The 24,233-nt window shown below is 21.6% G+C and overlaps 10 protein-coding genes across 10 annotated transcripts; 6 read left to right on the top strand and 4 right to left on the bottom strand.

Moving 5' to 3' along the window:
• Positions 1-118: 118 nt before the first annotated feature.
• LOC100867824 (uncharacterized) lies at positions 119-1,770 on the top strand. The gene is made up of 2 exons (XM_003697916.4): positions 119-499; positions 667-1,770. Exons 1-2 carry the CDS (start codon positions 398-400, stop codon positions 778-780), a joined length of 216 nt encoding a protein of 71 aa, XP_003697964.3. The 5' UTR covers positions 119-397; the 3' UTR covers positions 781-1,770.
• LOC147656121 (peptidyl-tRNA hydrolase 2, mitochondrial) lies at positions 783-1,770 on the top strand. The gene has a single exon (XM_086916939.1). It carries the CDS (start codon positions 783-785, stop codon positions 1,200-1,202), a length of 420 nt encoding a protein of 139 aa, XP_086773065.1. The 3' UTR covers positions 1,203-1,770.
• A 489-nt stretch (positions 1,771-2,259) lies between these two features.
• LOC100866748 (transmembrane protein 145) lies at positions 2,260-5,545 on the bottom strand. The gene is made up of 5 exons (XM_012492566.3): positions 4,487-5,545; positions 3,894-4,401; positions 3,658-3,795; positions 3,337-3,592; positions 2,260-3,274 (listed from the first exon to the last, which is right to left on the bottom strand). The coding sequence occupies exons 1-5, from the start codon at positions 4,861-4,863 to the stop codon at positions 3,084-3,086; spliced, it is 1,470 nt and encodes a 489-aa protein (XP_012348020.2). The 5' UTR covers positions 4,864-5,545; the 3' UTR covers positions 2,260-3,083.
• A 1,754-nt stretch (positions 5,546-7,299) lies between these two features.
• LOC100867705 (histone H2B) lies at positions 7,300-12,655 on the bottom strand. Its single transcript, XM_003697914.4, has 2 exons — positions 12,295-12,655; positions 7,300-7,776 (listed from the first exon to the last, which is right to left on the bottom strand). Exons 1-2 carry the CDS (start codon positions 12,596-12,598, stop codon positions 7,700-7,702), a joined length of 381 nt encoding a protein of 126 aa, XP_003697962.2. The 5' UTR covers positions 12,599-12,655; the 3' UTR covers positions 7,300-7,699.
• LOC100867219 (uncharacterized) lies at positions 8,455-9,276 on the top strand. Its single transcript, XM_003697911.4, has one exon. The coding sequence runs from the start codon at positions 8,455-8,457 to the stop codon at positions 9,130-9,132; it is 678 nt and encodes a 225-aa protein (XP_003697959.1). The 3' UTR covers positions 9,133-9,276.
• Positions 12,656-14,462: 1,807 nt separating the features above from the next.
• LOC147656122 (histone H2A) lies at positions 14,463-16,425 on the top strand. Its single transcript, XM_086916940.1, has one exon. The coding sequence runs from the start codon at positions 14,552-14,554 to the stop codon at positions 14,924-14,926; it is 375 nt and encodes a 124-aa protein (XP_086773066.1). The 5' UTR covers positions 14,463-14,551; the 3' UTR covers positions 14,927-16,425.
• Positions 15,525-16,480, bottom strand: LOC147656123 (histone H4). The gene has a single exon (XM_086916941.1). It carries the CDS (start codon positions 16,365-16,367, stop codon positions 16,056-16,058), a length of 312 nt encoding a protein of 103 aa, XP_086773067.1. The 5' UTR covers positions 16,368-16,480; the 3' UTR covers positions 15,525-16,055.
• A 4,912-nt stretch (positions 16,481-21,392) lies between these two features.
• Positions 21,393-22,958, top strand: LOC147656124 (histone H2B). Its single transcript, XM_086916942.1, has one exon. It carries the CDS (start codon positions 21,393-21,395, stop codon positions 21,771-21,773), a length of 381 nt encoding a protein of 126 aa, XP_086773068.1. The 3' UTR covers positions 21,774-22,958.
• LOC100867584 (histone H4) lies at positions 22,386-22,920 on the bottom strand. Its single transcript, XM_031919518.2, has one exon. It carries the CDS (start codon positions 22,918-22,920, stop codon positions 22,609-22,611), a length of 312 nt encoding a protein of 103 aa, XP_031775378.2. The 3' UTR covers positions 22,386-22,608.
• A 211-nt stretch (positions 22,959-23,169) lies between the features above and the next one.
• LOC100867339 (histone H3) lies at positions 23,170-24,028 on the top strand. Its single transcript, XM_003697912.4, has one exon. The coding sequence runs from the start codon at positions 23,209-23,211 to the stop codon at positions 23,617-23,619; it is 411 nt and encodes a 136-aa protein (XP_003697960.1). The 5' UTR covers positions 23,170-23,208; the 3' UTR covers positions 23,620-24,028.
• The last annotated feature ends 205 nt before the right edge of the window (positions 24,029-24,233 follow it).

Here is a 24,233-nt window from a genome sequence, read left to right on the forward strand (position 1 = left end):
TAATTTATTATCTTGTTTAATTTTTAATTTTAAATATTATTATTATTTCATATTTAAAAATAATAATGGATGCTGAAAATATTTTATAATTATATAATTAAATATATTTTTTTTTAATACTTAAATTTTCTTTCAATTTAATTTATTATATAAAATATTTACATTAAAAACAAATTTATTTAAAATAATTATAGTTATATTTTTTTTAATTTCAATTGAAATATTCAATATTAAATACTTTAAAAATTGATTATTTTTAATTTCTACTATTCATATACCTATCTGTATTGTATTAAACCGTGGATTATAGAAAATGCCTGAAAAATAACCTTAAAATTAATAAATATTTTTATTGTATGTTAAACTATTTGATATTACATTTATGTAATATAAATATATGATGATTCCTAAGTTAAATTCGCAACAACAAAATATTGAAGATCCCGTAGAAGAGATGTTAAAAAAAACTGGTTGTATGGAATTTCATTATCAAGTTCAAGTATTAATTTTATATATTTAAGTATGAAAATATATGTGTAAATATAGTATAAATATAATATATATTAATAAATATATTAATAAAATAATATAAATAATATATAAATATATAAAAATATCACTATTTTCTATTTACTATATACTACTTTCTATTTATTAAATTTACAGGAGTGCATAGCAGAAACTCAAGATTGGAGGAAGTGTCAAGAACAAGTGAAAAGATTCAAAGTATGTATGGATGAATACCAAAGAAAAAGAGAAGAATCTTATTCAAATGAATAAACATGTCAATAATACATTATATAAAATGTATGTTTACTCATCCTATAATATATTCAAAGAATGAACAATATAAAATGGTATTAGTTGTCCGATCAGATATATTTATGGGAAAGGGGAAAACTGCTGCTCAATGTGCTCATGCAGCAGTAGAATGTTGTCATCAAATATCACTTAATACAAAATATCAACAAATGTATAAATCTTGGTTATTGCAAGGCCAATCTAAAATTGTGTTAAAAATTTCTAATGAAGAAGAATTAATATCATTAGCTAAAAATGCTCGTAAAGCTGGTTTAATTATTTCTATAATAAAAGATGCAGGTAAAACTCAATTGCAACCTGGAACAATATCTACATTAGGAATTGGACCAGGTCCAAAACAATTGATAGATAACCTTACTTTGAATTTAAAATTATTGTGAAAGTAGAAGAAAATAATAGTAAAGAAAATAATAATAATAATAATAAATTTTATAAAATGAAAAGGACTATTTGTGAATAATATATAAATAAATAATTAATATATAAAGGGATTTATATATTAATATTATTATTAATATTATTTACAAAAATCCATTTGAAATTTTATTTTAATTAATATTTTATTGTTTATTAAATTATTTTGCTATTTAATTTTCATAAAAGAATTTTAAACAGTTAAAAATTTTATATATTGAAAAACATATATATAGAATTAATATATTATTAATGTATTTAGTTATTTTTAGTTATCTTCTTCATAATAACAATAAATCTTGCATGCAGACTTAAGTCGATTCAATTTTCACATTTGCCTTTTATTTTAAAACTTTTCCAGTATATAAGAATATTAAATATTTTCAAAGCTGATTTATATACATTAATCTATAAACTTTTAGCAATATTTCAAAAATAGCATAAAGATTTGTACATTCTGTAAATATCAAAAAATCTAATTATCTTTGTAAAATAAAAATGCATTGTCATAAATAAACAATTTTTTTAAAAACATTTTATTTACATTTTTTTTAAATATTTTCTTTTAAATGTATTCTTAATGAATATATTTAAAAATCTTGTAGTTTTTACTGTTGTCTATTCTAAGTTATATTTTTTATTTTATTAAAATTATTATACAAAACTTGCAGTACACAGTTCATAATATACTAGATAAATATTTTACTATTTTAATGATGATTTATTACAAGATTGAGCAAAAAATTTATGGAATTGTCTAGAAATAAATATTAAAGAATAAAATTTTTTTCATTATAAAATATTTTTTTCTTAAATGTTATATCTTTGATGATTCCATCTATTTAAAAACCAAAAAAATATACAAATAGTTCAAAAAGAAATTTATGAGATGATAAAAAATGTTATTAAAATATATACAAAAGATATATTTATATAATTTCATTGGTTCATATTTTACTACAGCATTTCTACTGTAATATAACACTGAAAAAATTATTAATATATATAGAATACTTTCATAAGAACTTTGTATATAATATATTGATGCACAATTTCATTTATATACACTGAATCATATATACGTTTCTACAAATATTTTTAAATTAACATAAAAAAAAATTATATTTATTAAATTTTATACTTTTTCAAAATATACATTAAGATAATTTCTATTCAGCAAATGTGAACATGAATATGAATCAAGAATAAAAGATAAGATTAAAATTTTTTACAATTATGTGATTGAAAAATATTAAATTTTACACATAATAAATAAATAATGATGGAAAAAATATTTAAAAAATTATAATAATATTATATTTTTATAATTCAAGAGTATGACATGAGCAATCTAAAATTGAAATGATGGAAAACTACAATATTCAGTTGTAAATAGTAAAAAATATGAATAAAATCTATGTATACATAAGTACCATTATATGTAACATAATAATCCCATAGATGTTAAATACCTAATAGTTAATCATTATGTACATAAAAATTGTACAGTAGATAATATCTATTTATATCTATAAACTGTTACAACCCAATTATATTATTGTTTATATTTTTTTTAATCATTCATATTTTTAAATCAAAAATTAGTTAAACATACTCATATCATACTCGCCCATTTTATTCCTGTGTCAATTATTGACTTCCTATCACAAATGTAAATTTGATTATTAATATATCTCTAATTATACAGTGTGCAGAATATATCAGTCTCAAGTAATACATAGCAGAGTATTATCAACCCTATAAAATTTTTATTTGGCAAACAATATATTTCAAACTTTATGTTTGATTTTTTATATATGCAAAATTTTGCCTTTGATATTTTGACATTAAGTAATTATTTTAGTAAGTTCTGGAGGTTCCACATAATTATTTAGTACATGTGGTGCTTCATTAAATTCATCAAGTTCATCTCCATTATCAGCTCCTTGTGCAAGTAAAAAATATTGTTCACTTCGTGTTGGCCAAAGTAAATGTGCCATTACACAATATGCAAAACAATCAGCAGAATATGTAATACCTACAAAAATAATGCATAGATAAGAATGAGATACTATATTTTAAATTTTATGATATGCTCACCCAATAGAAGTTTAAACCTCCACAATGCGCTTACTTGAAGAGCAATTAGTGCTATAATAGGTAAATAAATAAACCAAACTAATGAAGATGCACCAAAATGAAGTAGAAAATTTAACTTCTGAGTATTATGTTCATATGTCATAGTATTCCTAAGTTCACATAAAAACCAAATCATTATTGCACTGCGAAATAAAAGTATAAACCAGCCTGGCCATGTTTGATATTCATCAATATCTTCAATAATATCAACTTCAGTCTAAAAATATTATTTTTTTAATTAATTGAAATTATTGATAGAAAAAAAAATATAAATAAACTTACCATATTCCACACATATAATAGAATATGAACTACTCCATAACAAAGCCATATAGTAAAAACTAATGGTTTCCATGTCAATTCCATTCTAGTTACAGCCCATCCTTTAGCAAGTAGAAGAAGAAGTAACATGAACGATGTCTAAAAATATATAAAAATATATATAAATCATAATTATCAAGTAAAATATATTATATAATTTATTGAATAAAGAAATGATATTATTTATTAAAACTCACTCTTGATAGAATGTCAAAAATATCTCCAGCAACTTCTAATTGTTCATATCCAACTCCATCAAGAGCAAATTTCAATACATGTATCAAAATCAAACATACTGCTATAAACTCTAATAATAAACTAGCAGTGAATAATCTTGTTACAGGATGTTTTTGTAATCTTACAGCATATAATTGTAGTGGCACCAATATAATGTAACACATAAAAAACAACAAATATAGTTCTATGGTATTTTGTCTATCATAAGAAAATTGGTATGTTAAACTATTTAGGCCACTAGTATTTGGATTTCCATTTACTAGCCAAATATCATATTCTAATTCATCATGTTTATCATAATATTCCCATTGACAAGTAGATGTATTTCTATAACAAGCTACTAGACTCATATACCAAAAACGTGGTTGCCAAAAATCTTGTATGACATATGTGAATTGGTATCCTTTTACAATATTCCATATGGAATCTTCATCTGGACATAGTTTATTTCTTGGACAAGGTACTCTCCTTTATGAAAATAGAAATTAAATAATTGTAAATTAAGTTCTTAAAGTTTATTATTTTTAATTTGTAAAATATTAATTTAATATACCTCAAAAAATCTTGTCCTTCTTCATTACAATGTACGTCATAAGAACTTTGATTCAAGGTATTGAACATAAGAGTACAAGCAGTATTTTTATCCTTTAATGTACGATTACCATAGTATTCTAAAAAATGACCACGATCCAAAACTGCCAATGTAATTGGTATAGTAAAATCGCTTTTCGATGTTACATTACCAAAAATATATCCATATGAATCTTTTTGTCGATGACGATCAGTCTTTTGAAAACCGAATTTTATGAGAAAACGAAAAAATTCTTTCGTATTAAAAGTACCCGAAATATGTGTACTTTTAACATAATTGATTCGTAATAACGTACACAATATGAAATAAGTCAAGAAAATTTTCCGAAGTATCAACATTATTAAGTGTAAATTGATATTTCGTTCTTCAAATTAGATGTCAAGAAGTATCAATTAAATAGTTTCTAAACATTTTCCTTTTATTGAACACAGCTGTTAATGATAACTGAGTACACACTACATTCAATCAAATTTTCATATACATCACGAGACGCTACATTTTGAAAGCATCATTGTAAAGATTTCACAAACAGACACATTCGCATATATAATACAATATTAAAAAAATATTAATATAAGATTCATTAAATATTAATGATCTGTACTTATAATTTAAACTTGGTTTTCCTATTGATTTTCCCCACCCAAAGAGACCAACCGCTACAAAACGTTTTGTCACTACTATTACCATTACCACTCAGTTCTCATAAATTTTCGCGCGCTTGTACAGAATAAGATAATATATTATATATCTTACAAATTTTTATTCACTTAAAATTTGTCTTCAAACTAAATTATATAAATGAAAAAAAAAACAACAAATTCATTTACAATTCTTTTTCCTTTTGTTAATTAAATAATTTTCAAATATTATATAAAATATAGAATTGTAAATATATATATATAATTCGTCAAACTGTAAATTATTATAATTATTATTCAAATTGTTTTGTTATTGTTTAAAATTCAATGTAACTTCTATATAAATGAAACATAACCTTAAGAGTTTAACAAATAAATTACGATTTAATTATAGAAATTAATGAAAGAAATTAGATTTAATTTTAATTTTATTATTATTTTTTTTTAAATAATTAAGTGTAAATTTTAAAATTTAAATATTTCTGTATTTAAACAAATTATTGTATTAAATTATAAATAAAATATAATTTTTTTACAAACATATATTAAAAATAATAAACTAAATTAAATATAAAAATTTCTTAAGAATTATTAGCTTTTATTATTAAATATAAACTTAAATTTATTTTTAAAGTTCTTAACAATTGACAAATTTTTTAAGGATAAATTCTGTAAAATTTTTTTTCTATCTATTGGATAGAAGTTATTAAAATGTTAAAATTTCTTACTACTGGCGCACTCTATGTGAACGGAATATATTATATTTTTGTATTTTTATTTCTGAATATATAAATTAATATATATATATCTGTGTAAATGATTAATTATATAATAATTTTTTCTTTTAATTTTAATATATAAGGTATTATTACTAAAAAACAATATTACACTCATTAAGAGCTAAAAATAAAAACATGAATAAATTTTAATATTGCATATGTATTACATTAAGTATAAATTATTATTGTAATTTAATTCATGATAATATCATAATAATTATAATAATTATAATAATATTATTATAATAATAAATAATATTGCTTTAAAGGTATATTACAACAATTAATGTTAAAAAAAAATTTAAATAGATAAATATTTGTTTTTATATCATTTGATTAGATGTCTCGATAATTTTCTATATTTTATATAAAACTATTAAGTTATATATTATATAATATACTTATATATCTATAAAAATTATATTTATTGTTGAATTATTCATACAAAAAAAATTCGAAAATTTATTTTAAATAAAATATGTAATTATTTTTTTTATATTCAATAGAAGTTTAGCTGCCATCATAAATCTTCATGATATTATTATGATATGTTATATATTATTATATTTTGAAAATAATTTTTAATAATATTATATTTAAATTCTAAATATATAAATATTTAATGTTATTCTATATGATATAAATAGAAATTTTTTAATCGCAATTATATATACTATAATTATATTATCTATATATATTTTAACAAAATTTATTTTTTCTTTTTAATTTTATTATTTAATTAAATTTAAATTAATACTTTTTTTCATTAAATTATATCCTAATGTTATTAAAATTAAATTTAATATTATATAATTGACATTAAATATCTTATTTTATATTGAACAATAAGGTTATGATTTCTATACATTGCATTTGAAACAAATTGAATCGATTTTTTCTTAATTTATTTTTTTCTTTTAATTTATTTCAATTAATTTATTTCAATATTCTTTCATCAATATATAATCATTAATATATAATTCATACAAAATTATATAAATTTTATAACATAAATCATTGAATTATAAAATATTAAGATTGACTTCGTCATTTATTCTATTCTATAAAGAACTATGTGTATTTCGAGAATGCCTATTGTAAACTAAGGATTTTACAATTATTAATTGAATTTCCATAAAAAATTAGTTTCGTCAGTTCTACTAAAATCATTAACAATGATTGTTAATCAATTTGTTAGCCAATTTTGTAATAATTAAACGAGTATTATTGTTTTTTTTACAAACTATTTGGATGTCATGAAGAGACACTCGGTGAAAAATCATGTTATACATGAAAGTGAATATTATTTAATGAAAAGTAAAAGCTATTGAATAAAATTAGATATACATGACTATTTATTTATATACTTTTTATTTCTCAATTAATACATTGTATTGAATAATCATGCTTTAATTTGATAAATTGTTCACTGCTTCACCGTTTTTAGAGAAATTCAGCGCTCAACATATTCAATAGGTTTCTCTCCATGGTCCGCGCTCCCAGATCACATGGACTGTTCATTAGGGGTTGGCACATTATCTATTAGTACGTATCAATTGACGATTAAAGTAAGGGCATCATTGTTAGTTATCAGTATATTCCAGTGACAAGTGACCGATTTTAGAAAATCATAACATATATTCTTTGCCAGTTTACAATAGCTAAGTGATATTAACGTTATACTATAATTAGTATATGTAATACAATTATCTTCTCTAATACTGGCGAATTAAAAATTATTTGCAGAAATATTTTTAATCATAAGTATGATTTTTGTGTAATACATATTTGCTATAAGATATTTCACTATCGTCATCCTTTCCTCCAGCATCTACAATAAATAAACAGGTAATCTACATTCTCGATTCAGGATTATTTTCTACTTCGGGAAACTCATTAAAAGTTTTAAGTACTTAATATCATTATAATATATATAATATATAATATTATCATATATAATATTTTTTTAATTATTGTATTTGATTATTATTAATCAAAAAATCATTATATGATTCATCTCACAGAATTACTTAAAAAGATCAAATTCCACTCTGCTATCTTTATTTTTATTGAAGATGCAATACTACTCAATAGTAAGGTATTGAAATTCAATTCTTATTGTTATTCGTATCAAAATACTGAATTTTTAAAGATTTTTTCTACATAATTATTAACCGATATGAGTTCACAATTATACTATCGTTATATATTGAAATTGATATTGAAATTTATATTATATATTCGAAATCGGATATTCTTATCAAACAAAATCGATCGACCTATTTAATATATATTGATTCAACTTATTCTATGATTTTTAAATTTTGTAGTAATACAGTTGCATCCACACTTGAAATTAACTAAATTAATTAAAAAATTCTTAATTAATGAGTTTTTTTTTTATTTATATTATGGCATTCAAATTCTATTTTAAAAGATAGAAATATATTAAAAGATAGAAATTATTTATTGATATTTCAGAAAAAAGATTGTTTCTAACAATTTCAAAATGGAGGAAAAAGCTAAAACTGTAATAGAAAATATAGAAAATGCCAATCCAACAAAGAAAGCAGGAAAGCCCAAATCTGCAAAATCACAACGGTCATCAGCTTCACATCCACGGACTTCTGAAATGGTAAATGCTGCTATTAAAGAATTGAATGATCGAAAAGGATCGTCTTTCCAAGCAATTAAAAAATACATTTCTTTGACGTATAAAGTTGATGGAGAGAAATTAGCACCTTTTATTAAAAGATATTTAAAGACAGCTGTTACTTCAGGCACTGTTGTTCAAACAAAAGGTAAAGGTGCTTCTGGATCATTTAAACTTTCTACTAAGGGTTCCATTAAAGGTTCTGACTCAAAAAAGATTCATCGAACTGTTAAAGTATCAAAACCTAAAAAAGTTAAAAAATCTGTTGAAAAGAAGACCTCGCCGTTACGAAAATCTGTATCATCAAAAAAATTAAGCTCTCCAAAGAAAGCTGAAAGTACTAAAAAATCAACAAATGTGAAAAAATCCAGAGTAAAAACAGCTCAAAAAACTGAAAAAGTTAAATCTATAAACGAATCTAAAACTATGTCAAAGAGCAAAAAGACGACCAAAGCACCAGCAGCTAAAACGAAAACTCCTAAACCCAAAAAATCGGTAGCTAACAAAGCAATCAAATCAACTGCAAAGAAATAATTATTAAACAAGGAATTTTAAAATTCAACTGGCCCTTTTCAGGGCCACAAATTTATATTTAATGAGGAATGACTTTAAGGTAATTTAAACAATTTTATACATTATTTATTTTTGTACATAATAATAAAGAATCTAATTAAATTATTTGCGATTAATATTATTCTATTAAAAAAAAAAAGCGAAGTAGCGGAATTTTCTCATAGATTACATTTTGAGAAAACTATTTGTAGACTATTTAATATTAATTTTTTGACATTAAAATTTAAAATGAAATTATAACTATACGAAGATGAGTGACTAAACTTAATAAATACATTTTTAAATATCATAAAAATGTTATAAATATATAACAAAAATGAATTTTTCATAAATAATTTTTAATATAACCAGTAGAATTTATAAATCTTAAATAAAAATGGCAAGTAATAAAAACATTTATATAATTTAAAATATCATATGTATCATATAGAAAATTTTTAAATTTTAAATAATAAAAATTTTTCATTAACTACAATGTTTACAATCTTTTATTAAAATATGTATTAAGTCGTCATATATAACCATATTTGTAATTTTTTACAATTATCATATTAATATAAATTATAATTTATAATTTGCAATTATTAAAAATTAAGATTTAAAAAAAATAGATTTAGATAATGACTATCTTTAATATAATGGCTCTATATGTATATATGTGCAGAAATTTAAGTTCTTAAATCTATCTGAAAAACATTAATTTTAGTTTTTTAATAATTTTAAGAAATTGTGCATAGTAGTTTATTTTGGTACTTAAAATTAATATGTAAATGAATTTTCAACAAATTTATTTATAAGCATTATATATTATTATTATATTATACAAAATATAAAAAAATATTTATTTAAGAATAATATAAATATTTAAGAATTATTTTAGTTACGAAAATTTTTTCTTAATATATATTATAATATATATAATATATTATAAATCATTAATTTTAATTACAAAAATTTAAATTTTATTTTACTGTAAATCATTGATCATTTTGCATTTTTTTTTAAATTTTTTTTAAAATAGTATGATATCATAATGTTATATTTTGTAAATTATCGTCAATTTTATTAATATTTTTTAAAAAAATTTGAAGAAATGACACTCAATATTTTTATTTTTATTATTAATCTTGGAGTTTCTAAATATATCATATCAAGTATTTATCTTATGTTCAAAAAGAATTGTTCAAAAACATTTTAGATTTTTTTATATTGTAATATTATTATAATATAGGTTGTAAAATTAATCAATAGTATAATTATGTTTCTATTATCGAAATAAAAATATAGTCATGTAAATTTGAAATCTTAACTAAAAAATATATATACATATAATGAAATAATAAAATAAACTTATTTTATAAATTATATATAATTATATGTATTACAATAAAGATTTTTATTATATTTATATTACAATTTCTCTTTTTATCGTTTACTGTAAGTTATTAAAAAAATATTTAATATTTGTATTGTTTTTTATAAATGAAATATTGTTAATCATAAATCATTTTTACATTATATGAATAATAAAAAGTATAGAAAACCATATACATACATGAATTTCTATAGTCATTTTAATTAAATTATTTTGAAATATATATGTCTCAAATCTATTAATCTCATAATGCTCAATTTATATCATTATTTTTACATTATATAATAACTTATATTTATATTACATTTTGATTGATAACTAGCCAAATGTAATCTCAAGTTAACATAATTACTATAATGCAGTGCATAACTATAGCAACACTCACATTTTTAAAAGTTTTAGACTTTTAAATAAGAATATTTAAAAATCAATCATAATTCATTTATCATGTTACTCTAAGAATATAATTTTATTAAGTATTTAAACTTTTCATTAATTTGATATAACTTAAATTTCCTTTCCTAGCATCTTTCAATTGATTTTTTAGACGAGAAAATATTGAATCTGGATGGATTTGATGATTACAATTCATATTAGCGAAATCTTCATATATTTTTCATAAAAAATTTTGATGAAAATGTGATAATAACTACTTTCTGTAGTCATAAAATGTTAAAATTTTCATTCCTTTGAAAAAGAGAGTATAGAATACATAACAATTTTAAAAATCAATTATTATTGCCAATTTTTTTTCGAGAAAATGATAATAGTTGATGATAATGATAGTATCAATAAGATAATACATTAGTAAAATATGACGTGCTTTTAAACTAATCAAATTTATCTTATTCATATAATGTAAATAACTTGTTTCTTTGATGAGAATTTAATAGAAAATATCTGGGAATTTAAAAACTATGAGATAGATTTATGAAAATCATTAATTCGAAAATATTTCGAAATTAAAAAATTCAATAATTTTAACAAAATATATGCAATATTCCAAAAATTGACAAATCATAAAACAAAATAATTAAAATTAATTAAAAATTAATTATTAAATTAAAAATAATTAAAAAATCTTTCTATATTTTAATTATATTATTTTTATTTTCGTTTATTATTATATATAGTGTTATAGTTATGTAACAATAAAAAATATTTCTCATTACAATTTGTATTTACTTGAAATTTTCATAAGATTTTATTGAAATATTATTTATCATATCTCTTACTTTATTCAATTAATTTTTGAATAAAAATATTTAATTTATATCAAAAATACTCAATCTTAAAAATATGAATAGTGCTATAATTATACGTCGTTAATTATATATTAGGAATAATTTGTACACAATTAATATAGTTATATATTTATAATAAATATTATTTTAATGTTAAATCTAATACTTATAATCTAATATATATAGTATAAATTTCATATACATAAAGAAATTATATTTATCTATACTCTATAATAATATATTATATAAACATTTATTTCTTTCTTTTTATTTAAGACATGATGTTTGAGATTTCTTTATGAATGTAGTAAATTTACAAGATAGAATTGTAAAATTCTATAATTATTTACTTAAAAAAGAAAAAATGTGGAGAACGAGAGATTCCTATGTATTAAATCTTTGTCGCCCTAAAAAGGGCAGTTGTGTGGTCATTTGCTTATTTGGAGCTAGTATATTTGGTAACGGCTTTAGTTCCTTCACTGACAGCATGCTTGGCTAACTCACCAGGAAGAAGCAAACGTACAGCAGTTTGAATTTCTCGAGAAGTAATCGTTGATCTTTTGTTATAATGTGCCAAGCGAGATGCTTCAGCCGCAATGCGTTCAAATACATCATTCACAAAACTATTCATGATGCTCATAGCTTTACTAGAAATACCAGTATCTGGATGTACTTGTTTAAGAACTTTATAAATGTAAATAGCGTAACTTTCCTTCCTTCTGCGTTTCTTTTTTTTATCAGCTTTACTGATATTTTTTTGAGCTTTACCAGCTTTTTTAACTGCTTTTCCACTAGTCTTTGGTGGCATTTTCGATAACCGTTTCTCTACGCACAGTTCTTACTCGTTCGAAACGATGATGAGAATGACGGTGCAGCCTCTTGGCACCGCTTTTATTAGGTACCAGAGCACCTATAATGCACCAATCAGAATGCAGCACGGCATAAGCACATATTTCTGCATTCTGATTAGTGCTCTCCTGCTGCCATCTGGAAATATATATTCGGAGTAAGCGTAAAATTAAAATTATTTTTCAAAGAAATACACTAATTAACTGTTTGCATTATACATTAACAAGTACATGATATAATATAATTAAATAATATTATTAAATTACTTTGATATTCGAATCAATTCATGTTAGAATTATGTAAATTTAAAGAATTTTTAAATTTTTTTTATAATTGAAGCATTCAAATGAAGTATTATAAATAAACTGTTATTTTAAAAATCAATAAAAATATTATTTTTATTTTATTTTTAATTAAATAATTAAATTATAAAACTAATCTTTTATATCATTTTATAATTTTATATTATTTTATAAGGAATATTAGGAAAAAATAGATGGATTCTATATATTTTAAATTTGTATATGGTAATACGATAATATGGTATTATAATACGGTATAAAAATAATATGGTATAAAATTTTAATAATAATGTGATAATTAAAATTTTGATATTCAAATCACATCAAAATTGTATAAAATAAAATTATAGAAAATAAATTATTTTCTTTTTTGTAACTAAAATATTACTCAAATAAAGTATTATAAATTGCTATTTAGAAATCATAAATAAATCATCAATAAAAATATTGTTTTTACTTTGTTTTAAATTAAATTGTCAATCAAAAAAACTCATCTTTCAATTTTACATCGTATTTTATAGAGCCTAATGTTAGAAAAAAAAAGATGTTAGTCTTATATATTTTAAATTCTTATATAATATAATAATATAGTAGTATTAACATTTTTAAATTTTGTTTGAAACGCAAAAATTTTAATAGAGATTTTATTCTTGCAACTTTATCTTAATATTAATATTTTTAAAATTAAAGCAAATATATGGTTATTGACTAATTATAATTATGCATGTAAAAATAAAAAAGTATTTTTTATTATTTTTTCTATATTCGAAAACATTTAAAATTTGCTTTCGTCTAGCATAAACGAACATAAAAAAACATAAACTACAAAATATAGATTACTAACTATTCTATATTTCTAATAAGTTATATATATATTTCTAATTTAATTTATTGTATTGTATTCTAGTCTTATGATTTTAATAAATATTTAATTTGATTTATTCAATTGCTTCGGATAACTGCGGATGCTTCGATTTTATCAATTTTTAATTTTACAATGAATTTTATAACCCTAAAAAAAAATTGTTTTATGTTATGTTGTATAAAATTTTTTTTTATTTAAAAAATTTCAAAAATTTAATTATAAGTATTTTGAATAATTTTGATTATTATATGTTATGTTTAATTTTGATAATTTGGTTTCATTGGAAAGTTACAATAGTTATACTTTTCTATATAACTTACAAGTGAAGAATATAGTAGTAAATTATATATATATATACACACACATATTATGAGCTTAATATTTATTTTATATAATTTCCATTTTGTTTTTATGTTTAATTTACGTTTATGAATAATATAATTAATGATCTAACAGATAATATAATTAATTTATTATCCATGAATAAGTTTAACATTTAATATGATTCGTAAATATTTTATTTTTTTTTTTTCATATATATTATTGTAAACGTATAGGTTAATTCCGTTAGAACTTAACTCTTCCATTTATATAAAGTATATGCACCAATTGGAGCGCTGTGTAATACAGAACACGCTATACTGTATTCTGATTAGTGCTCTCCTGCTGCCATCTGCGAATACATATATTCGGAGTAAGGGCATTCCAAAAATTAATACCAAGCGAAACTTTGTGATTGAACAATATGTCTGGACGTGGAAAAGGCGGTAAAGTTAAGGGAAAAGTTAAGTCTCGTTCTAACAGAGCAGGATTACAATTTCCTGTTGGTCGTATTCACCGTCTTTTGCGAAAAGGAAATTATGCTGAACGAGTTGGTGCCGGTGCTCCGGTTTACCTGGCAGCTGTAATGGAGTATTTAGCTGCTGAAGTTTTGGAACTGGCTGGTAATGCTGCTCGCGACAATAAGAAAACAAGAATTATACCACGTCATTTACAATTAGCTATTCGTAATGACGAAGAATTGAACAAATTACTTTCTGGAGTAACAATAGCACAAGGTGGTGTACTCCCAAATATTCAAGCTGTACTTTTACCAAAGAAGACAGAAAAGAAAGCTTAACCTGATTTTTTAAACTTAAACGGCCCTTTTCAGGGCCCCCAATTAAATTCAGCTAAAGGAACAATGATCTTATAGTTCATAAGCATTTTAATATATATTTTATATATATTTTTAATTATTTTTGATGAATAATACAAATGAAATTTATATGTCTATATTACGATCTCATTTGTTGAAAAAATTCAACAATTCAAAATTCTACTTATTGAATTACTGATATAGAAAGTATCATTTGATGCCTTCTCTTATTAAACAATCTTAAATTTCCAAATTGTGAACTTCAAGCATTTTAATGTAATTCTTGTAGTGTTTTTATAGTAATTCGAAATATTCAAAATCGTTTCCTCTAAATTATATATTTTGAATTATCACGTTTGCAGTAAGTATGCAATATGTGATTAAAATACTTGTTATTTTATAAAGTAATTCTCAAAATGTTTTTATTTATAAAAAAAAAAATTAATTATATATATATATATATATATTATATACGTTAATTATATTATATTTTATTAATTATATTTCTATATGTATATTTAGAATATACATAAAAAGAAAGGATTGAAATTAAATATAGATATGCAAGTACATTACATAATTCTGATTAAAATTATATTTTATTAAATTATATTTCATTATATTGTATAAAAATCAACAGTTTCTTAAATTTAATTAACTATTAAATAAAAAAAATTCTTTTACATTTTTTTTATAGCAAAAACATTTATATATATTAAAACAAAGTTAATATTTATTTTTACTATAAAAAAGTTTATAATATTTATAATATTGTATTGTATATTTATAATTTATTATTTATAATGAAAAAATTCATAATAATGAAAACAATGTTAATTTTCTTTACTATTTCAAAATATGGATAATTTTAATAATTATATATTTATCATAGATATTATATTAGTACTTGATTGTTGTTTATGTTCCACTGTTATATCTTACAAAAAGAATATAACACAAAATACAACTTTATTTAACATATTTGGAATATTTGTTATAATATAGAGAATATTTTAAATTGAACAAACGAGTGTTCTCAAGTTAAAAGAAAATTGTGGCCCTGAGAAGGGCCGTTTTTGCTGATCGTTGATGAAAACAATGATCCTCCATTTTAACCTCCAAAACCATAAAGAGTACGTCCTTGTCTTTTCAGAGCATATACGACATCCATAGCCGTTACAGTTTTTCGTTTGGCGTGTTCGGTGTAAGTAACTGCATCGCGGATAACATTTTCTAAGAAAACTTTCAAAACACCACGAGTTTCTTCATAAATTAAACCAGATATACGTTTAACACCGCCACGACGAGCCAATCGACGAATAGCTGGTTTTGTGATACCTTGGATGTTATCACGAAGTACCTTTCTATGACGCTTTGCTCCTCCTTTTCCCAATCCTTTTCCTCCCTTTCCACGACCAGTCATCTTGAAATCTCACAAATACAGAATAAGAACAAACTACGAAGTTCTGAATTCGTTTGATGTACAAATTTAGTTTTCAGGCCTTTTATACGTTCGAAAGGCTATATCCCCACCGCTTCAACGTTAGCCAATCAAAAGACACAACGTATTGAACCGAGGATATATATATGAGTGCTTCCATCTGCAGATTCAAAGCATAACAAATGAGAAGTTTATTCATTTTTACAACGTAAAATGACACGCATAAATCAGTGTAATAATAGAAATATAAAGAGTAAATTTCGCTCGAAAAATAATGCCATTCGAGAAATATATCATTATCAAAAGAAGACGAAATTATTAATACCTAAAAAATCATTTGAAAGACTTATTCAAGAAATTATTCAAAATATACAAGGTAATTCTCTTATTTATTGAAAAGAAATTTTTCTTATCTAAAAAAAGTGCTACCAATTACGAATTCACATTGTTTTACATATATTCTTACTTAGATATACATAATCATCTTGCTTTTTATGCAGTAAAAAGTGACAGACAGATTATATAATAATGTTATCATTTAACAATGTTTTTTTTGAACAATGTAGCAAATCAGTTTGCAATATAATATAAAATAAAAATTTAAAAATATATTTATATAAAAAATTATTGCTTATAATATAAATAGTGAACTTGTATAAATTTTTTCTTTATAGATTAAACAAATAAGAAACATGACAACAAACAGAGTTTTCAATGTAAAAACTACATCAAGTAAAATGCAGCGATAATATAATAACAAGATATTATAATTTAGAACATTAGTGAAATTATCTGTTAAAAAAATTTTCAAATATTTTGAATAAATATTCAGAATTATCAAGAATTTCAAGAAGAAAAAATTATTTGAGAATATTAAAAATTATATTTTTCTTAGCTCTACGTCTTAAACTAAAGATATAATAATTTTATTTATTGAGATATAACAAACATTCAAGCATTTTTTGTATAATTGTCGAAAAAAACATATATCGAAAGAATATCCAATAAAATTCGTGGTTTTGAATATGTATTGAATTTATATTTTTTAATATATATTCTTAATATATGTGTATTTGGAAGAGATTGAAATTAATTATGTTGCAGTTGAAAAAGTCCAAAATATTTATAGATCGAAGTCTGAATCTTACAAGAATTATTGGTTAAATAAGCATACATGTAATTAATATGTAATTCATATATAATATATATAATTTATGAATCACATATTCATATATTCACAAATTCATGTTTTAATTGAATTCATGTATTTATTTTATATATTTAAACATTAATTCGATGAGTTTGGATAAAATTTTTTTATTTTTGAAAGTTTTCAAATTGATATGTATTGATTATTTCATAAATATATATCACTATTTAATGTAATAGAAATACATGGATATTTATATATTAAAATTTAAAAGATCGAAATAAAAATTTATTTATTATACATACAAACATATATTTTTTTTAAATATATACAAAATATGAAAATAAAGATTTCTAATATCCAATTTTCTAATAAAAGTTAAGATTAATTTTTTTTTGTTCTTTAATAAACTTACATACGTTTTAAATGCAAAAATCATGTTTTAAGTGAAATTATAGAAATAGAAATAGATAAGTTAATATTTGAAATTTTGATCAAAATTTGAAACTTATAAGAAAAAACGTTCAAAATCAATATTTTACATAACGTGAAATAATAATTTTTTATTTTTCAATTTTTTAAAGACTGTGTTAATCTTCAATGAAATACATAAATACTTTTAACATTTTATTCTAATGAATCTATTATATTTTTATCGATATATATATATTATATATAATGTACATATTTAATTGTACATTGTAATTTAATTGTACATATTTTTTTTTATATAAGAAGTAAGTTAATTATTCATAATATCATATATTTATTTGTAAAAAAAATAACATATTAAATTTCATTCATATATTCAATATTGAATTTCTGTAATATTTACTATTTATTTAAAACAATTTATTCTTTACTCTTATTCACAATAAAAAAGATAAGAGAACAATATTAAAAATTTATAATTTGTTTTAAAAATTCAAAAGTAGTTGCATTCCTTGTAGCATGATATATATATATGTATTTGTATATGTATATAAAAAATTCAGAATATATATTATATATATTTCAGAATATCCGTTGGCAAGATACGTTGCCATGCTGGTAGAACTGTCCCTTTTTCAGTTAACCATATGGCGGCTAGTCAGGTCAACGAAGGGTTTCCCCTTCTTTTAACTTACCAGGTGTGTCAGTTGAATGTTTTCTGAGAACAAAAGATCCACGAACAAAGCATTCGTTTTAGAACCTTCTTTTTTCTACTTGAACTAACTAGCTTTGTTTCTAATATTAAAATTACGATTCAATATTAAATAAAATATAGAAATTTTTTTGTATTAAAAAAATCTCAAAAAAATTTATATGAATGCAATACATATTTTTTTGTAAAATGTGCAGAATATTTTTTAGATATTTTAGATCTTTTGTAATAACTTCAAAATTTTGTATGACATATATAATTGTATATGCATAATGATACATGTATATGTGAAATGAATATTTTATAATGGATTATGACTTAAAACGAAGTCAGAACACAGTTCGTTTTGAGTCGGCCTATAAAAATATAAAAATAAAAAAATAAAGATTTGGAATTATTTTTATATAGAGGTAAAAAATTTAATAAATAGAATTAAAAAATTTATTAAATTAATAAAACATATGATGAAAGAAATAGAAAAATAAGTTCTATTCAATTATAATATAATAATTCTTTAATTATTCAACCTAATAAAAAAAGGATAATAAGAGAGAAGAGAGAAGAATTTTGGATTATTAAAGAAATTAGAAAATCAAGGAATTTTATTTCTTGGATCGTTAGATAGGTATAAATATGTTTTTAGAGTATAATATATGTATTATCTTATGTATTTAAAAAAAAATTTCATGAATTAATTTTATTCATTGAATTAAATTTATATATAATATATATTTTATTATATAAAATTTTATATAATAAAAAATATATATAATAGAAATATGAGAATAGAATTTAATTATATTTTAAAAACTTTTATTTTTTTTTCACAAAAATAAAATAATGATCGTTTTTTATTTTATGATCAAAACAATAATTTAAAAATTGAAGGATTATTGTATAATTATTAAATTTAATTTTATAATTTAATTTAATTATAATATTAATATGAAATATATAATATCATTATTAGCTGATCTCCAGTAATAGTATAAATATATTTTATTAAAATTTATAATTCATACAAGATGATGTATTAATTTTTCAGGAACAAATGTAACTTCTTTTATCCAATTAATGAATCCAATAGTGAATATGTTTATTTTCATAACTTATTGATTCCGATTTGAAGAGGAATTTTATTTTTTATTCAATCAAAAGATTATTATCATCTTAAATATTTAATATAATTATAAAATTTTTATGTTTTTACCAAAAAAAAAGATGCTTATTCACCTGACAAATGTTTTGAAACAATTAAAATACATGTTTCCGTTATAATCCAGTACCTAGAATATTTGTAATTTGAAATAATCGATAAAATAGTATATTTTAGTCTTTTTATTTCAGTTTCAGTGAGATTGAATCTTTCTCTGCGTTGATTCATTTTATCAGATGTTTTGTTAATATATCTTATTTGCGAATTGAATAAATCAAATGTTCCCTAAATATATAAGAATACAGTAAAAAAGGAATATAGTAATTTAAGGAATACATTAATACATTTAATCATTATACATATTTATTTGTTCGATAATGTGAATCTTATATCTGAATTGAATATTAGATAGTACATATAACAATGCAATATTGTTCATAGTTGTTCTGTACTCAGAATGTAATATAGTTTGATTCATTAACATTGCTATTTCAAATTTTTAATAAAAATTATATATTATACTGTCACGGATATTAAAAACCACAAGAAATTAATAAAATTCTACAATCTATCAAATGATGTTAAAACTGATTTCAATAAAATTATGCTTCCATCAAACTGTGAGATTTTGTCTATCAATATAGGTAAATAAAAATTAACTTGATACTATATATTGATTTTTTCCGCGTTTGTTTTTTTTTTTTTTGCATTAAATATATTCAAGATGAAGGTAAGCGTTTCTTTTAAATATGATAAATATATTTATGATTTGTATAATTGTTTAGCAAGTTCCATTAATTTCAAACGTGCGTCATGTCGAAACAGAAAACGTTGCAATTGAGAGCTAAAATATCTAAAATGAGAAAGAAGAAAATCTCATATTTATAAAAATCATAACGAACTGTGTAAAATTTATACATAAATTTATTCAATTTTTGTATATATCTATTCTTTTCTTCTATATCTAATCTGACTATATTTAAAGAAAATATCAATGATATTTTCATTGGAAAAGTATTAAATTTTAAAAGTTTTTTAAATAATTAAAAAAACATTGAAACGAGGTACAAATTGATCCTTCGGAACATTTAGGGATAGATAAGTACTCGATCTATTATATTTTTAAACTTTATTATTTTTTTTTGATCAAAACAAAATCATTTTTGTGCCAAATAATTAGTAGAGAAGAAAATTTTTCTCTGCATCATAAAAAAAAATTTTAATATTATTTAAGATTTAATATTTTATAAGAGAATTATATGAGAAAGTTTTAAAATTATTCTTATAGTTCTATATATATATACAGATAATTGTATGTCGTTTATTGTTTAGACATTCGACCTATTACAAACGTCAAAAATATTGATATAAGCCAACGTCAGATTTTCGTCCAATGAGAATTGAACGTCAATATTTTCGGTCACGTACTTTCATATGATTGAAGCGATGCTGTTATTTCATTTGCTATAAAAGCAAATCTGGATTGAAAGAACTCTGTGAGACGAGTATAGATATTTTGTGTGTTCATATTTTGTCATATATACATATTAAGCAAATATGCCTCCTAAAGCTGTTGGAAAAGCAATTAAAAAGGCCGTTAAAGCCCCCAAAAATGTTACTATAAATAAAGTAGAAGGAAAAAGAAAGAAAAAAAGAAAGGAAAGTTATGGAGTTTATATTTATAAAGTACTAAAGCAAGTTCATCCGGATACAGGTATTTCGAGCAAAGCTATGAGTATTATGAATAGTTTTGTGAATGATATATTCGAAAGAATCGCTGCTGAGGCATCTCGTTTATCACATTATAATAAACGATCTACTATTACATCGAGAGAGGTGCAAACTGCTGTGAGACTTTTATTGCCCGGAGAACTCGCTAAACATGCGGTTAGTGAAGGTACAAAGGCAGTTACTAAATATACAAGTATAAATAAATGAGAATACATTGTCTATTTTCCAGGCTTTAAAAAAACCGGCCCTTTTCAGGGCCACTAATTTTTTTTTTTTTCATTGGAACTCTTACTCGTGTTCACTTCTTTCATTATTAATATATCTAATATATTTTAAATTAAAATTGATATAGATATGTACGTAATAATATTTATCTATTTAATATTTTCATTAAAAAAATATAATCAGATCGTAAGACTGATAATATTTTTATTTGTAAATTTATTTTAATTACTTATAAAAAAGTAGTTATTAAAAAGGAAATTCATATACATAAATTTTTATTTTAATGTATATATATGTACAAAATGAAGTAATAATTGATTCTCTATTCTTCATATAATTTTGATCGAATTTTATTTATTTTCATGGTTTTTTTTATTTCAATTTTATGATATGTTATAATATTGTTTGCACTGTAATCAATTAATAATATTGTAAATAATATCCTAAGTTTAAATTTTAATAAATAACGAAATAATAATAATATGTATTTCATTTATTTAAAATTTTACTTAAAAATGGATAAATATTTTACTATCATTATACTATCATAAGCCATTTTAATAGAATATATATAATAAAATAATTTAATTCAAATTTCGTTAAAACATACAAAATTTTATTAAGACATACAATAATATATATAAGACATACTATATTTAATTTATTCATATTGTGTTTTAGAATTTTTATTTTTAGAATAATTATAACATAATTTCATTGTATAAGTGAAGAGTTATCATACGTTCAAAAAATATAATGGCCCTAAAAAGGGCCGGTTGTAATTTTTAAAAAAAAATTTATGTTCAATCTTAATAATTTATCCGCCGAAACCATATAATGTTCTGCCTTGGCGTTTTAATGCATAAACTACATCCATTGCTGTTACAGTTTTCCTTTTAGCATGTTCAGTATATGTAACTGCATCTCGAATAACATTTTCGAGAAATACCTTTAAGACTCCACGTGTTTCTTCGTAAATTAAACCACTAATTCTCTTAACACCACCTCTTCTCGCTAATCGTCGAATAGCAGGTTTGGTAATTCCTTGAATATTATCTCGGAGTACTTTTCGATGTCTTTTTGCACCTCCTTTTCCCAATCCTTTTCCACCTTTTCCACGTCCAGTCATTATAAACAAAATTCAACGTACGCAACAAGAGAAGTCACAAATCTCGATTCGAATAATTCTTCTATATATAGTAAACGCACATCCCCACTATTTATTCAATAATCCAATCCAATTCCGTTAATGTATCCCCTCTTTTCTTTAATCACCAATCATAAGACTTCTCCCGTCTGAACAACCAACCAACCAAATGCTTGAAGCTCTTGCCTTGCACGCTATATAAACTGCATTCTCGGTAGTTAAGTAGTATTTTTGAGTTGACCTGCACTGTGAGTTTGATTTTAAAATATAATGGCTCGTACGAAACAAACTGCTCGTAAGTCAACTGGTGGTAAAGCACCTCGAAAGCAATTAGCAACAAAAGCTGCGCGTAAAAGTGCACCTGCAACAGGAGGAGTAAAGAAACCACATCGTTATCGTCCTGGAACTGTTGCTCTTCGTGAAATTCGAAGATATCAAAAAAGTACCGAACTTCTGATTCGTAAATTACCTTTTCAAAGACTCGTTCGCGAAATTGCGCAAGATTTTAAAACTGATCTACGTTTTCAAAGTTCAGCAGTTATGGCACTTCAAGAAGCTAGTGAAGCTTATTTAGTTGGTTTATTTGAGGATACAAATCTTTGTGCCATTCATGCTAAAAGAGTTACTATTATGCCAAAAGATATACAGCTAGCACGTAGAATTCGTGGAGAAAGAGCTTAAGTTGTTCTGACAGTAAAAAAAAAAAACGGCCCTTTTCAGGGCCAACAATTTTTCTTTCGAAAGAACAACTCCTATATACACTATATTATACCATTATATTAAACTATTATATTCATATGTTTATATATATCTTGTATATTTCATTAAAATTTTATAATTTTTATTATTTATATTGGCTCCTATATATAAAAATTTATATTTTAAATATGAATTTAATTTTAATTCATAAAGACAAATCATAATATATAATATATAATTTGAATATATATTAGTCATAATATAATTTTAAATTTGAGATTGAAAATATGCATAAAATATATAAAATATATAAAATATATATGATATTTCAATATATTTCTTGAACAATTAACTTATCTAAATAAATAAATATTTACATATTAAATTTAAATAATTCTCAAACAATTCAATTGTATATAATATGGACGAATTTTTTTTATAACGAATTTTGTATTCACATATAATATTATATATATTTATAAAATCATATATCACGTTTTTACAAATTGAATCAAAACAAAATTTATAAAATTTTTTTCTTGTTTTTTTTTTAATATATTATATAATTTATTATTAATATATTATTATTTATAATA

Source organism: Apis florea, unplaced genomic scaffold (genome assembly GCF_048593485.1).
Source record: "Apis florea isolate Af1SG1 unplaced genomic scaffold, ASM4859348v1 contig_3803_pilon, whole genome shotgun sequence".
NCBI lineage: Eukaryota > Metazoa > Arthropoda > Insecta > Hymenoptera > Apidae > Apis > Apis florea.

What these genes read in the sequence shown, in the direction of transcription:
- LOC100867339 (XM_003697912.4), top strand. Translation starts at nt 23,209, where the DNA reads ATGGCTCGTACGAAACAAACTGCTCGTAAGTCAACTGGTGGTAAAGCA.
- LOC100867824 (XM_003697916.4), top strand. Translation starts at nt 398, where the DNA reads ATGATGATTCCTAAGTTAAATTCGCAACAACAAAATATTGAAGATCCC. An exon ending in AATTTCATTATCAAGTTCAA is followed by an intron (nt 500 to 666) that starts GTATTAATTTTA and finishes TTAAATTTACAG; the next exon opens with GAGTGCATAGCAGAAACTCA.
- LOC147656123 (XM_086916941.1), bottom strand. Translation starts at nt 16,367, where the DNA reads ATGACTGGTCGTGGAAAGGGAGGAAAAGGATTGGGAAAAGGAGGAGCA.
- LOC100866748 (XM_012492566.3), bottom strand. Translation starts at nt 4,863, where the DNA reads ATGTTGATACTTCGGAAAATTTTCTTGACTTATTTCATATTGTGTACG. An exon ending in GAAGGACAAGATTTTTTGAG is followed by an intron (nt 4,402 to 4,486) that starts GTATATTAAATT and finishes ATTTTCATAAAG; the next exon opens with GAGAGTACCTTGTCCAAGAA. An exon ending in TTTTTGACATTCTATCAAGA is followed by an intron (nt 3,796 to 3,893) that starts GTGAGTTTTAAT and finishes ATATATTTTTAG; the next exon opens with ACATCGTTCATGTTACTTCT.
- LOC147656122 (XM_086916940.1), top strand. Translation starts at nt 14,552, where the DNA reads ATGTCTGGACGTGGAAAAGGCGGTAAAGTTAAGGGAAAAGTTAAGTCT.
- LOC100867584 (XM_031919518.2), bottom strand. Translation starts at nt 22,920, where the DNA reads ATGACTGGACGTGGAAAAGGTGGAAAAGGATTGGGAAAAGGAGGTGCA.
- LOC100867219 (XM_003697911.4), top strand. Translation starts at nt 8,455, where the DNA reads ATGGAGGAAAAAGCTAAAACTGTAATAGAAAATATAGAAAATGCCAAT.
- LOC147656124 (XM_086916942.1), top strand. Translation starts at nt 21,393, where the DNA reads ATGCCTCCTAAAGCTGTTGGAAAAGCAATTAAAAAGGCCGTTAAAGCC.
- LOC147656121 (XM_086916939.1), top strand. Translation starts at nt 783, where the DNA reads ATGTCAATAATACATTATATAAAATGTATGTTTACTCATCCTATAATA.
- LOC100867705 (XM_003697914.4), bottom strand. Translation starts at nt 12,598, where the DNA reads ATGCCACCAAAGACTAGTGGAAAAGCAGTTAAAAAAGCTGGTAAAGCT. An exon ending in TGTACGTTTGCTTCTTCCTG is followed by an intron (nt 7,777 to 12,294) that starts GTGAGTTAGCCA and finishes TATTTATTGTAG; the next exon opens with ATGCTGGAGGAAAGGATGAC.